This window comes from Balaenoptera physalus (genome assembly GCF_965194825.1).
Source record: "Balaenoptera physalus genome assembly, chromosome: 10".
Lineage (NCBI taxonomy): Eukaryota > Metazoa > Chordata > Mammalia > Artiodactyla > Balaenopteridae > Balaenoptera > Balaenoptera physalus.
Window position 1 is genome coordinate 11,102,592 of NC_138889.1, and position 14,305 is coordinate 11,116,896.

Sequence of the window (14,305 nt, forward strand, 5' to 3'; positions counted from 1 at the left end):
TACACACTCCACAGACAGAGTGTGGGCCATCTCAGAAGGCGAGAGGGGCCAAGCCTATCTGTCTTAATGTAGGCTCTGAGGTGGGAAAAAAAATTCCCTGTGAATAGCTATGGGACAATATTTGGGGTTCAAATTTACCTTCCCCACATAATCATGGAAATCCAACACCAAGAAATTAACATAGAGTGATCCTAGAGGAAGGATACCTCTGTAGTATCTAGCAGAAGCAAGTTCTCTGGAAGGATACATTCCCACCCAAGCCTGCCTAGGTGTCTACAGATAAGATGGATAAACATAAGTTCACAATCCAAAATCCTAGAACATGTGAGTAAATAACCTACCAAGTATGAGAATCAGCAGATACACATGCACACACACACACAAAGCAGTAGTAGATTTCTAAGAACTTAAGGTAATTGAATATTAGATAGCATTCATAAGGAAGCATGTTTATAATGATTAAAGACATGAAAGAAGAAATCAAAACCCCGAGAAATATATTCTGAAAAAATAACAGGAAGGTTTTAATCAGGACCATATAGAACTCCTAGACATGAAAAACACCATTACTGAAATTTACAACTCAGTGGATACACTAAAGAGCATATTGGAGCTGAAGAGACTTAGAAACTTAGAGGAAATTTCTCAGAAAGAAGCATAGAGGGATAAGAGATGGAAATAAGAAACAGTTAAAAAGACACAGAGTCTAGAATAAGAGAATCAAATATACATCTACTTGGTGTTCCTGAAGGAAAATTAGAGCAAATTTGGGAGACATAATATTCAAAGGAAAAATGGGTGATAATTTTCCAGAATTTATGAAAGAAATGAACCCTCAGATTTAGGAATCCCAGAAAAAATCACAAGCAGGATTACAAATTTCAAACCTAGATACATCACAGTGAAGCTTCAGAACACCAAAACAGAGACCTCAAAACCAAGAAGAGAAAAAAAGACAAAGACAAAAAGAATGATAATTACACTGATAAAAGACTTTTCAAAGAAATAGAGAAGCCAGGAAATAGAAAAACAGTGTTTTCAAAGAGGTTAATTCTTTATCAAGTTAAACATAATTTAAGATAGAGAGGAAAGTAAAGGAATTTCCAGTAAATTTACCAGTGAAATGTACTTGCTGAAAGAACTTCTAAAGGATCTACTTCAGGAAGAAAGAGTAAAATGGAAAAAAGAATGGGAGGCAAAGACAATAATAAACAACTGGTTAAATCTAAAACAGCACTGACTCTATACAACAATAATAAAACAACGATTAGTTTTAGAGATATAAGATGCTGGTTAAAAATAATATGTATGACACAAAGGGTGACTGGATTAGAACAATCCAATGATTTTGAATATGTCTGCAGAAGAATAGAAATTTTAACACTAGACTAGTTAATAATGTAAGTTTAAAAAAAAAAGAATAGAAAGAATATGCATTTCCAAATCAGTAGAGGGAAAATGTAGCAGAAAGTTCTATCAGTTCAACAGACAATATTAAAAAAATAAAGACAATATGTATTGGAAAAAGTAGGGTGGCTAGGACAAATTAAGATAGTAGAAATTAATCGAAATATATGAGTATCACAAAAAAATGTAAGTAGTTTAAAGTTTAATATCTGCCCACAAATAACAACAAAAGAAAAGCCAAACAAAAAAACACATGAGAACTAAATAGTTTTACTGGAAAATTCTATGAAATCTTCAAGAAGCAGTTCCAATTGTACATGAAGTCTCCCGGAGGATATAAAACGGGGGAATTATTTTAAGGCTGGTATAATCTTGATAACACATCCAGATGGGGGCCAATGACAGATTGGAGAATTTTAAGCCAGTCTCACTTCCTGCATGTGAATGTTAAATCCTAAACAGTGTTAACAAATCAAATCAAGCAATATATTAAAATAGTATGACAAGTTGGGTTAGTCCTAGGAATAAAAGGATGATGGAATGTTAGAAAATCTGTTAACACATTTAGCCACATAAAGAATTCAAGGAGAAAATTTTTCAACTGATGCAGAGAATTTGATAACGTTAAACATCTATTTATGATAGAAGTTCTTTGCAGGAAAAAAATAGGAATAGGAGGTCATTTCCTATTTATCTCCCTAACTACTAAAAATTAAATATTTTTAATGGCAAAAATGTTAGACTCACTCCCTCTAAAGTCAGGAAAAAAAGACAAGAATGCCTGCTATCTATCTATCACTATGTCTTCTAGGAAGCGAATTCCTAATCTTATTAATTGTACATTCCATACCTCCAAGTGGAACACTTAAATGTCTTCTGATTAATTCATATGTGTCAAATTGTCTCCCTACTTTGAAAATAAGCTCCTTGAAGGTTCCCATGCATCATACTACTTTTGTATCTTTTATAGCATTTTAGTCCTATATCCAGCCATATCAGGTATGTAATAAACACATTTGACTGAATGATATCAAGAAATACCCCGATTTTAAAAATAATTTTTCTTTCTTCTAATTATAGAAGTAATGCATCTACATTGTAGGGAACTTGGACAACTCAGAAAATATAAAGAAGAAATTAAAAATAATCCCAATCTCTCTTGCCAGAAATAACCACTATTGACGTTTTGGTGCGTTTTTCATCTTCTCTGCACATTTTGACATAGTAGATAGAGCTCATATTCCTTAAGTGTAATTTTTGCACTGTACTATTTTCTCTTTATAGAAGCATTTCTTCATAAACATGGTTTTTAATGGTTACATATTAAATATTATAATTAATCTAAACATTTCCTTATTCAATTATTGTTGTCATTTCTGTAAATGATATATATATATATTTTATTGAAGTGTAGCTGATGTACAATGCTGTGACAATCTCTGCTGTACAGCAAAGTGACTCAGTTATACACATATAGACATTCTTTTTTTGTATTCTTTTCCGTTGTGGTTTATCACAGGATACTGAATACAGTTCCCTGTGCTATACAGTAGGACCTGTTGTTTATCCATCCTAAATGTAATAGTTCACATCTACTAACCCCGAATTCCCGGTCCATCCCTCTCCCTCCCTTCCTCTCCCTTGGTAACCACAAGTCTGTTCTCTATGTCCGTGATTCTGTTTCTGTTTTGTAGATAGGGTCATTTGTGCCATATTTTAGATTCCACATATAAGTGATATCATATGGTTGTAAATGATATTTTTACACCCACGTGTTTTTTTTTTCTGTGTTTTAGATTATTTTATTAGGATATACCATTACAGAGTTGGAGAGAATTTGTTCCCTCTGAACATTATTTGCGACCCTTAAAATATACTGATCTTTTTTGACTGGGTCCCTCTGCCCTTCTCCCTCCAACCTCTGGTTTAACGACAGTAGAAAAAGTAAAGGAGACAGGGAAGAAGAAAAGAAATACATCAAAAGTAGACTATTTTCTGCAGAAATCAGAGGCAAGGACGTCGTTAGGAGAATTTTTCCTCTTGCCTGACCATCGCCATGAACGCCCCCCGCCCCTCCACCCCATCCTCCCCCTCCTTTCTCTAGCAGCCTCCCATTGCTCTAGAAAACCACTTGAGAACAAGGAATTCTTACCATAATATTTCTAAGTTCTTATACTTTGTTTCTGTATAAGTCCCTTTGGGTTGCTTCTTATTTTCAGTTGATCCATTATCATTTATGTTAGAAACAGACTGAGAGCCTTTCTGGCTAAGGGATGCATGCTTCTTAGTAAGTTCATGAAGATAGTTCAAGTCCATATTGGAAAGAGTGTCAGTGTGTAGCTGCTGATATGAAAATCTTTTCTCTTCTTGGTCTTTGTGTCCTCTTTCTGTATTAACATTCATCATTGAGTGATACCTGGTAGAATTTTTATATAATACCTTGTCAGAAGCCTGGTGTGGTGGAGCAAATTTATTGGAGGTTACTTTGGGTTCCTGGCTTCTCGGTATACCTGAGTATTGTAAATCATTGTTCGGGGCATCCATCATCACGACTGTTTCCTGTTTCACTGCAGTATCTATAGGCTTATTTGGGGTTTGCTGCTGTCTGGAAGAGTTATTCTGGTTTCCTTGACTGACAACCAGCTCTTCAGTCACCAAAGACTTTGGGCCATGCCGGTGTTTATGCTGTTTGCGAATCTTGTGCTTGGCTGGTCTTCTGGAAGGTTGCTGGCCATTGGTTGTTTCTGAAGATTGACCTCTGGGTCCACTGCTTGATTTTGCATTTTCAAATTGAGACCAGTGTTCCTGGTAATCCTAAAAAGATATTTTTAGTTAATATAAAGTTAAAAGATTGGCACTCTTCACAAATTTTAGTGTTTCTCAAACTGGGAGTTAAGACTTCTAGGAAGGTGACCGCAGAATTGAAAAGAGATAAAGAAGGAGAACAGAGGGTCCTTTCCTCATTTCGGGCAGTGACAGGGTGATTAGCTGAGTGGTTCCTCCTGCAGTTTCAGATTATGAATTTTCTAGAAAGAAATAGCTTAGAATGGGCATTATATTAAGGGCAAGTCTTTGACTTAAAATGTTGTAAAATGAAGTATTACCAAATGGGGGAAAAAAGCAGCTTTACTTCTAAAGAGCTGCATACAACGGAAGTGCAAATCAACATCAAAATATGCAAGTTTATCTTAACTAAGATGAATATTTAAAAAAACATTATCCAGAAAGAACATCAACAATTTGCTTTACCCACCAAGTACAAGTTTAATATGAAATACAATTCAGATTATCAGATCTCCTTACTCATATAGGTCAGAAGCTAGAAATGATCTCTTCACCAGATGAAACAAATTAGATTTTATTCAGAGGATTATAAAAGAGTCTGTGCGGTGATAGGACATCTGTGAAACCACAAGGGTTGTTTTGCTTCTGTTCCTTAATATAGCCTGTACTTAGGCAATCAAACATCTGGGGGAAATATTTCAGTTTCAGAGCAGTCTTTATGCTTTCCAAAGTCTTGTAACAACAAAATGTACTCCTGGTATAATAGATACACTATGTAACTATATTGTGCTAAGCCATTTAGACATATTTCCCGAGGAATAAAGCGCTCATTACTTTGTGAAAAACTAGCTGAGTTAAGAGGCCTTTGGAAAGAATGATTAAATGCTTACTGAAAACAGTCAGAGGACCATATGCCTCAGTGTGTTATATAACTGCAACATAATTCTTCCTTGCTGAACACACGTATAAAAAGCCTCTGTGGCCTGTATCTATGCAACGTTAATCGAAAAATGCAAGTTACCCAGATCATTTGAGAAAAAAACTTGAATAAATCATGTTTTTGCTCAAATTGTTTTAAGGATAAATTCAACTTCTATTTCACTTTTCTGATATAATTGCTAAGGCTCATCCTACTCCTGTATAATATCATTTAATGGTATTCTATGTCTCATGAAATCTCATTATAATGATAAGGTTGAGATTATTCAATTTAAAACAGTAATATACAATATGACTTCTTATATCAGATTTTCAAGTAAGAATGACTTATAATTCAAAATTTAGAGTAAGTTTTTAGAATTTGAACTTTCTGGAGGATTGGCCAGGTTCTTAGTAGCTCCTCTAAACTTTAAATTTTTACCTGCGGTGCTCCAAAAAAGAAAAAACTTCCTTTTCTGTCTGTATTTCAATTAAGAAGAGTCCTTCCTTTCATGCAATATATTGAGCTGCATGGGGGAAATGTGGGCAAGGAGGCTCTGCCAACAGACAGCCCAAGAGCATCCTTCCTGGTAGTGGATCCAGAAGAACATTGTTATTTACACTCTTGTAGGTGTGTTCATGAAACACAGCGGCTCTTTTCATAGCTGTCATCACTGTTCTTGAAGCTCAAAAAAGATCCCTCTTTGCTATGACCTAGAGATATTTATTAACGCTGATAATGTCATTCTTTTCAATATTTGTTCAGCCTTCTTTTAAATTGAAGGATAGTTGATTTACAATGTTGTGTTATTTTTGTTGTACAGCCAAGTGACTCAGTTTTACACATATATACATTCTTTTTTTTTTTTTTAATAGCATAGACTCTGAATGGTTTTCCCTTGTACACAATGCTTTCTATTGGCTTTTTTTTTTAAAGATTTCATTTTGCCTTTATTCTTTTTTTTTAAATTTTATTTATTTATTTATTTATTCATTTATGGCTGTGTTGGGTCTTCGTTTCTGTGCGAGGGCTTTCTCTAGTTGTGGCAAGTGGGGGCCACTCTTCATCGCGGTGTGCGGGCCTCTCACTGTCTCGGCCTCTCTTGTTGCGGAGCACAGGCTCCAGACGCGCAGGCTCAGCAATTGTGGCTCACGGGCCTAGTCCCTCCGCGGCATGTGGAATCTTCCCAGACCAGGGCTCAAACCCGTGTCCCCTGCATTGGCAGGCAGACTCTCAACCAGTGCGCCACCAGGGAAGCCCTACATTCTTTTTTTATATTCTTTTCCGTTATGGTTTATCACAGGATCTTGAATATAGCTCCCTGTGCTATACAGTAGGACCTTGTTATTTATCCATTCTATCTATAATGGTTTGCATCTGCTAATCCCAAACTCCCAGTTCATCCCTCCTCCCCTTCTCTTTCCCGTTGGCAACCACAAGTCTGTTCTCTATGTCTTTGGGTCTGTTTCTCTTTCGTGCATAAGTTCACTTGTGTTATATTTTAGAATCCACATATAAGTGATATCATATGGTGTCTGTCTTTCTCTTTCTGACTTATTTCACTTAGTATGATCATCTCTAAGTCCAACCATGCTTGTTCAGCCTTTAAATTGCTAGAAAAATCAGTGACCAGGAACTCTTTTTCTGCTAGCATCTGACTGTACTTGTCCAGCTCTCTCTCTTTCATTTCCACCAAAAAAACCTATCAAGAATTTTTTTCCTGGGGTACCAGACCCCAAATCTTGGGTTACCACTTGGTCTTAATCATGTTATACCTTTTGCAGCTGACAATTCAGATGACAATAGTGCTCTTCACAGGGTGCTTTGTCAACAAGGCCAAGGACTCATCATTTCAGGAGAAACTTCAATTGCCTCGAGTGTTAAATCCACTGTTCATGTAAATGTAAGTGCCCAGAGACGGCATTACAGTCTCCAGAAAGAAAGACGTTTATGGGCTTGGTGTGATTTCTCTCACCTTCCAAGCAGCCTACTTGAAATCTGAGGTTTACTAAAGATTTATTACCTACAATTGAGGCATCAGGTGTCACTCTTTAGGTGGCAAGACCCTAGTTCCCTGAAGTTAATATACAAAGCCATTCTCAGGCTATTTAATCTCCATCAGCACCGAAATCCTCTATTTCATCCCCCTCTCACTGGGGTTCTTTTGTTACCAACACTCACCATCAGTCCGGACTACGTGCACTCAGAATAACTGCTTAATGGCAGTAGGTTTTCCCAGCACACACAAAGCAGAGTCCTTTGGCTGGAGCGTTAGCACCGGGGTCTCCTGATGCCTAATGCTGGGATGATAATTTCTCAGTAAGATCTGTGCTCAGTTATTAATGCTCCTTCCTACTGTGCCATCCAAAGGAAGTCTGCCCCCAACCCTGAGAAAGGCAGCATCTGGCTATTTCTCTTTCACGACTTTTCCCGTTTACATGACATAAGCAGAGGGGAGAATGCATGCTTTGATGTCAGCCAAAATGTTAATCTGCTTTAAAACAAAAGCCGTTCTTGTTCTTAGTCACCCTGATCGACCCTGGGGTCCTGAGGGTTGTGCCTGGGCTCCAAGATTAGCTCTGAAGTTTCTTTTGTGTTTACTAACAACAAAACACACATTCTTTGATTCTGGGTTATACATTCCATTCGATAATATTAATAAAATTTAGAGAACACAGTAGCTCTAATTTTCAGTGCTAGTATAGAAGGGCTCTATGCTCAGGTGAATAAAAGCGGCATAGCTCTGTTGATAGTGCTGGAGGAAAACCAAATGAATAGCTCTTTGGAAAGGTGGGAAGATCACTTAGGATGTGGTCACAAGGATGTTGACATAAATAAGTCAAAGATGCTACATATCTTTCACGCTATCATTTCTTTTCCTTGTCTAGAGAGGCATCAGTTATTTTATTTAGAGGCAAGAAAGGAAACATCCTGTTTCATCCTTTTGAAGACTCACGTATTTGGGGAACTTTCTTCTTTCCCACTGACAGCATGCTCCTTTCCTGGGAAGGATCTTCTGCTGGTGGGAGTGTACCCTCTTGCACTGGCCAGCAAGGGTCTGACCCTTAGCTCAGTACTGTGTCTGGTTCTGAGCACACAGTGGAAATGGGATTTGGAAAATCTGTGAAGATTCACAGGAGAGCACAAAACTATTCAGGGCAACAAGACCTATATGGACAGGTAAAGTGACGACGGATTGCTTGGCTTGAAGTAAGGATCTTAGGCATGTGTAGGGCACTTACATAGAAAATGATGAGGATAACCATCAATTCTCAGTAATTTTTTTAAATAGCTCTTTACTGGAGTATAATTGCTTCACAATACCGTGTTAGTTTCTGTTGTACAACAAAGCGAATCAGCCATGTGCATGCACATGTCCCCATGTCCCCTCCCTCTTGAGCCTCCCTCCCATCCTCCCAATCCCACCCCTCTAGGTCATTGCAAAGCACTGAGCCAATCTCCCTGTGCTATGCTGCTGCTTCCCACCAGCCAACTATTTTACATTTGGTAGTGTATGTATGTCGATGCTACTCTCACTTCGCCCCAGCTTTGCCCTCCCATCCCACATCATCAAGTCCATTTTCTATGTCTGTCTCTTTATTCCTGCCCTGCAACTAGGTTCATCAGTACCATTTTCTTTTTTCAGATTCCATATATATGTGTTAGCATACGGTATTTGTTTTTCTCTTTCTGACTGACTTCACTCTGTATGACAGACTCTAGGTCCATCTACCTCACTACAAATAACTCAATTTCGTTTCTTTTTGTGGCTGAGTAATATTCCATTGTATATATGTGCCACATCTTCTTTATCCATTCATCTGTTGATGGACATTTAGGTTGGTTGCATGTCCTGGCTATTGTAAATAGTGCTGCAATGAACACTGTGGTGCATGTTTCTTTTTGAATTATGGTTTTCTCAGGGTATATGCCCAGTAGTGGGATTGCTGGGTCATCTGGTAGTTCTATTTTTAGTTTTTTAAGGAACCTCCATTCTGTTTTCCATAGTGGTTGTATCAATTTACATTCCCACCAACACTGCAGGAGGGTTCCCTTTTCACCACACCCTTTCCAGCATTTATTGTTTCTAGATTTTTTGATAATGGTCATTCTGACTGGCGTGCCATTCTGACCAGCGTGAGGTGACACGTCATTGTAGTTTTGATTTGCATTTCTCTAATAATTAGTGATGTTGAGCATCTTCTCATGTGCCTCTTGGCCATCTGTGTCTTCCTTGGTGAAATGTCTATTTAGGTCTTCCACCCAATTTTTAACTGGATTGTTTGTTTTTTTAATATTGAGCTCCATGAGCTGTTTGTATTTTTTGGAGATTAATCCTTTGTCTGTTGTTTCATTTGCAAATATTTTCTCCCATTCTGAGGGTTGTCTTTTTGTCTCGCTTATGGTTTCCTTTGCTGTGCAAAAGCTTTTAAGTTTAATTAAGTCCCATTTGTTTATTTTTGTTTTTATTTCCGTTACCCTACAAGGTGGGTCAAAAAATATCTTGCTGTGGTTTATGTAAGAGTGTTTTTCCTATGTTTTCCTCCATTTGTAGTTTATTTTTGTGTATGGTGTTAGGTAGTGTTCTAATTTCATTCTTTTACATGTAGCTGTCCAGTTTTCCCAGCACCGCTTATTGAAGAGGCTGTCTTTTCTCCACTGTATGTTCTTGCCTCCTTTGTCATAAATTAGCTGACCATATGTGTGTCGGTTTATCTCTGGGCTTTCTACCCTGTTCCATTGATCTATATTTCTGTTTTTGTGCCAGTACCATACTGTCTTGATTACTGTAGCTTTGTGGTATAGTTTGAAGTTGGGGAGCCTGACTCCTCCAGCTCCGTTTTTCTTTCTCAAGATTGCTTTGGCAGCCCTTGGGTACTGATATTTGGGGGGAAAAAAGAAACACCCATGTGTTAAAAAAAAAAAAAAAAAGATTGCTTTGGCTATTTGGGGTCCTTTGTGTTTCCATATGAATTGTAAAATTTTTTGTTCTAATTCTGTGAAGAATGCCACTGGTAGTTTGTTAGGAATTGCATTGAATCTATAGATTGCTTTGGGTAGTACAGTCATCTTCACGATATTGATTCTTGCAATCCAAGAACATGGTATATTTCTCCACCTGTTTATGTCGTCTTTGATTTCCTTCATCAGTGTTTTATAGTTTCCTGAGTACAACAAGTCTTTCCCCTCCTTAGGCAGGTTTATTCCTAGGTATTTTATTCTTTTTGTTGCAATGGTAAATGGGAGTGTTTCCTTAATTTCTCTTTCTGATTTTTTGTTGTTGGTGTATAGGAACGCCAGAAATTTCTGTGCATTAATTTTGTATCCTGGAACCTTACCAAATTCATTGATTAGTTCTAGTAGTTTTCTGGTGGCATCTTTAAGATTTTCTATGTATAGTATCATGTCATCGGTAAACAGTGACAGTTTTACTTCTTCTTTTCCAATTTGTATTCCTTTTATTTATTTTTCTTCTCTGATTGCCATGGCTAGGACTTCCAAAACTATGTTGAATAAGAGTGGTGAGAGTGGACGTCCTTGTCTTGTTCCTGATCTTAGTGTAAATGCTTTCAGTTTTTCACCATTGAGTATGATGCTTGCTGTGGGTTTGTCATATATGGCCTTTATTATGTTGAGGTAGGTTCCCTCTATGCCCATTTTCGGTAGTTTTTTTTTTTTTTTTTATCATAAATGGGTATTGAATTTTGTTGAAAGCTTTATCTGCATCTATTGAGATGATCATATGGTTTTTATTCCTTAATTTGTTAATGTGGTGTATCACATTGATTGATTTGCGTATATTGAAGAATCCTTGCATCCCTGAATAAATCCCACTTGATCATGGTGTATGATCCTTTTAATGTGCTGTTGGATTCTGTTTGCTAGTATTTTGTTCAGGATTTTTGCATCTATGTTCATCAGTGATATTGGTCTGTAATTTTCCTTTTTTGTGATATCTTTTTCTGGTTTTGGTATCAGGGTGATGGTGGCTGTGTAGAATGAATTTGGGAGTGTTTCTCCCTCTGCAATTTTTTGGAAGAGTTTGAGAAGGATTGATCTTAACTCTTCTCTAAATGTTTGATAGAATTCACCTGTGAAGCCATCTGGTCCTGGACTTTTGTTTGTTGGAAGATTTTTAATAACAGTTTCGATTTCATCACTTGTGATAGGTCAGTTTATATTTTCTAATTCTTCCTAGTTCAGTCTTGGAAAATTGTACCCTTCCAAGAATTTTTTCATTTCTTCGTGGTTCTCCATTTTATTGGCATATAGTTGTTTGTAGTAGTCCCTTATAATCCTTTGTATTTCTGCAGTGTCAGTTGTGATTTCTCCTTTTTCATTTCTAATTTTATTGATTTGTGTCCTCTCCCTTTTTTTCTTGATGAGTCTGGCTAAGGGTTTATCAATTTTGTTTATCTTCTCAAAGAACCAGTTTTTAGTTTTATTGATCTTTGCTATTGTTTTCTTTGTTTCTATTTCATATACTTCTGCTCTGATCTTTATGATTTCTTTCCTTCTACTGACTTTGGGTTTTCTCTGTTCTTCTTTCTCTAGTTGTTTTAAGTGTAGGGTTTGATTGTTTATTTGAGATTTTTCTTGTTTCTTGAGGTGAGATTGTATTGCTATAAACTTCCCTCTTAGAACTGCTTTTGCTGTGTCCCATAGGTTTTGGGTAGTCGTGTTTTCATTGTCATTTGCTTCTATGTATTTTTTAATTTCTTCTTTGATTTCTTCAGTGATCTCTTGGTTATTTAGTAGCACACTGTTTAGCCTCCATGTATTTGTGTTTTTTACAGTTTTTTTTCCGGTAATTGATTTCCAGTCTCATAGCGTTGTGGTCAGAAAAGATGCTTGATACAATTTCAATTTTCTTAAATTTTCTGAGGCTTGATTTGTGACCCAAGATGTGATCTATCCTGGAGAATGTTCCATGTGCACTTGAGAAGAAAGTGTATTCTGCCACTTTTGGGTGGAATGTTCTATACATATCAATTAGATCTATCTGGTCTATTGTGTCATTTAAAGCTTGTGCTTCCTTATTTATTTTCTGTTTGGATGGTCTGTCCATTGGTGTAAGTGGGGTGTAAAAGTCCCCTACTATTATTGTGTTATTGTCGATTTCTCCTTTCATGGTTGTTAGCATTTGCCTTATGTATTGAGGTGCTCCTATGTTGGGTGCATAAACATTTATAATTGTTATATCTTCTTGGATTGACCCTTTGATCACTATGTAGTGTCCCTCCTTATCTCTTGTAACAGTCTTTATTTTAAAGTCTATTTTATCTGACATGAGTATTGCTTCTCCAGCTTTCTTTTGATTTCCATTTGCATGGAATATCTTTTTCCATCCCTTCACTTTTCAGTCTGTATGTGTCCCTAGGTCTGAAGTGGGTCTCTTGAAGACAGCATAATATGGGTCTTGTTTTCGTATCCATTCAGCCAGTCTGTGTCTTTTGGTTGGGGCATTTAATCCATTTACATTCAAGGTTATTATTGATATGTATGTTCCTATTACCATTTTCTTAATTGTTTTGGGTTTGTTTTTGTGGGTCTTTTTCTTCTCTTGTGTTTCCTGCTTAGAGAAGTTTCTTTAGCATTTGTTGTAGAGCTGGTTTTGTGGTGCTGAATTCTCTTAGCTTTTGCTTTGTCTGAAAAGGTTTTGACTTCTCCATTGAATCTGAATGAGATCCTTGCTTGGTAGAATAATTTTGGTTGTAGGTTTTTTTCTTTCATCGCTTTAAGTATATCCTGCCACTCCCTTCTGGCCTGCAGAGTTTCCACTGAAAAATCAGTTGATAACCTTATGGGGATTCCTTTGTATGTTATTTTTTGTTTTTCCCTTGCTGCTTTTAATATTTTTTCTTTGAATTTAATTTTGGTTAGTTTGATTAATATGTGTCTTGGTGTGTTTTTCCTAGGGTTTATCCTATATGGGACTCTCTATGCTTCCTAGACTTGGGTAACTATTTCCTTTCCCATGTTAGGGAAGTATTCAACTATAATCTTTTCAAATATTTTCTCAGACACTTTCTTTTTCTCTTCTTCTTCTGGGACCCCTATAATTTGAATGTTGGTGCATTTAGTGTTGTCCCAGAGGTCTCTGAGATTGTCTTCAGTTCTTTTCATTCTTTTTTCTTTATTTTGCTCCTCGGCAGTTATTTCCACCATTTTGTCTTCCAGCTCACTTATTCGTTCTTCTGCCTCAGTTATTCTGTTATTGATTCCTTCTAGTGTATTTTTCATTTCAGTTATTATGTTGTTCATCTCTGTTTGTTTGTTTTTTAATTCTTCTAGATCTTTGTTAAACATTTCTTGTATCTTCTCAATCCGTGCCTCCATTCTATTTCCGAGATTCTGGATCATCTTTACTAACATTACTCTGAATTCTTTTTCAGGTAGATTGCCTATTTCCTCTTCATTTGTTTGGTCTTGTAGATTATCTTGCTCCTTCATCTGTGACATATTTTTTTGCCATCTCATTTTTTTTTTTTTTTTTTTTTAATGAGTGTGATTGTGTTCCTGTCTTACTGGTTGTTTGGCTTGAGGCTTCCAACACTGGGGTTTGTAGGCAATTGGGTAGAGCTGAGTCTTGGTGCTGAGATGAGGAACTCCCTGAGACCTCACTCCGATGAATATTCCCTGGGGTCTGAGGTTCTCTGTTAGTTCAGTGGTTCATAAGAGGGAAGCCGGGGAGATCAGGAGAGGCAGGCGGGAGGGGCCCTCTGGGAGGAGCTGAGCTGGAGAGAAGCAGAGGGCAATTGCCCCGCCCATTTGGGCCCGGGGAGCCTGCTGAGCTCCCAGGCCAATCCCCTGCCCTCCAAAGCCCTCTCCAGGCTGCATAGCTCCTTGGGGGCATAGGAGGGAGGACAGGGAGATCAGGAGAGGCAGGCAGGAGGGGCCCTCCCAGACGGAGGAGCAGGAGAGGAGAGGAGGGCGTTTGCCCTGCCCACTCAAGCCCAGGAAGCCTGCTGGGCTCCCAGGTGAGGCCCCCTGCCCTCTGAGACCAGGGATGAGGGGCAACCTGGGCCCCTTCTGTTCCTTGAGCCTAAGCCCCACCCCCCCACAGCCCCCAGGGCCTTTTTCAGCCCTGTGGGTCCTGAGCATTGGCCCTGCCCACTGCCCAAAACTCACCCTTTCTTAGGCCCCGCCCTCCACAGCCAAGGCCTTCCCCCCCACCCTTTTTTTTTCCTCTTC

At 37.8% G+C, this 14,305-nt stretch overlaps 1 protein-coding gene across 3 annotated transcripts in view; it reads right to left on the bottom strand.

Moving 5' to 3' along the window:
* Positions 1 to 14,305, bottom strand: part of JHY (junctional cadherin complex regulator) — a 64,345-nt gene that overhangs the window by 9,535 nt on the left and 40,505 nt on the right. For all 3 annotated transcript variants that reach the window (XM_082410875.1, XM_082410876.1, XM_082410877.1), the window contains one exon: positions 3,560 to 4,221. In XM_082410875.1, coding sequence (XP_082267001.1) covers positions 3,560 to 4,221 — 662 coding nt within the window. The remainder of the gene's footprint in view (positions 1 to 3,559; positions 4,222 to 14,305) is intronic.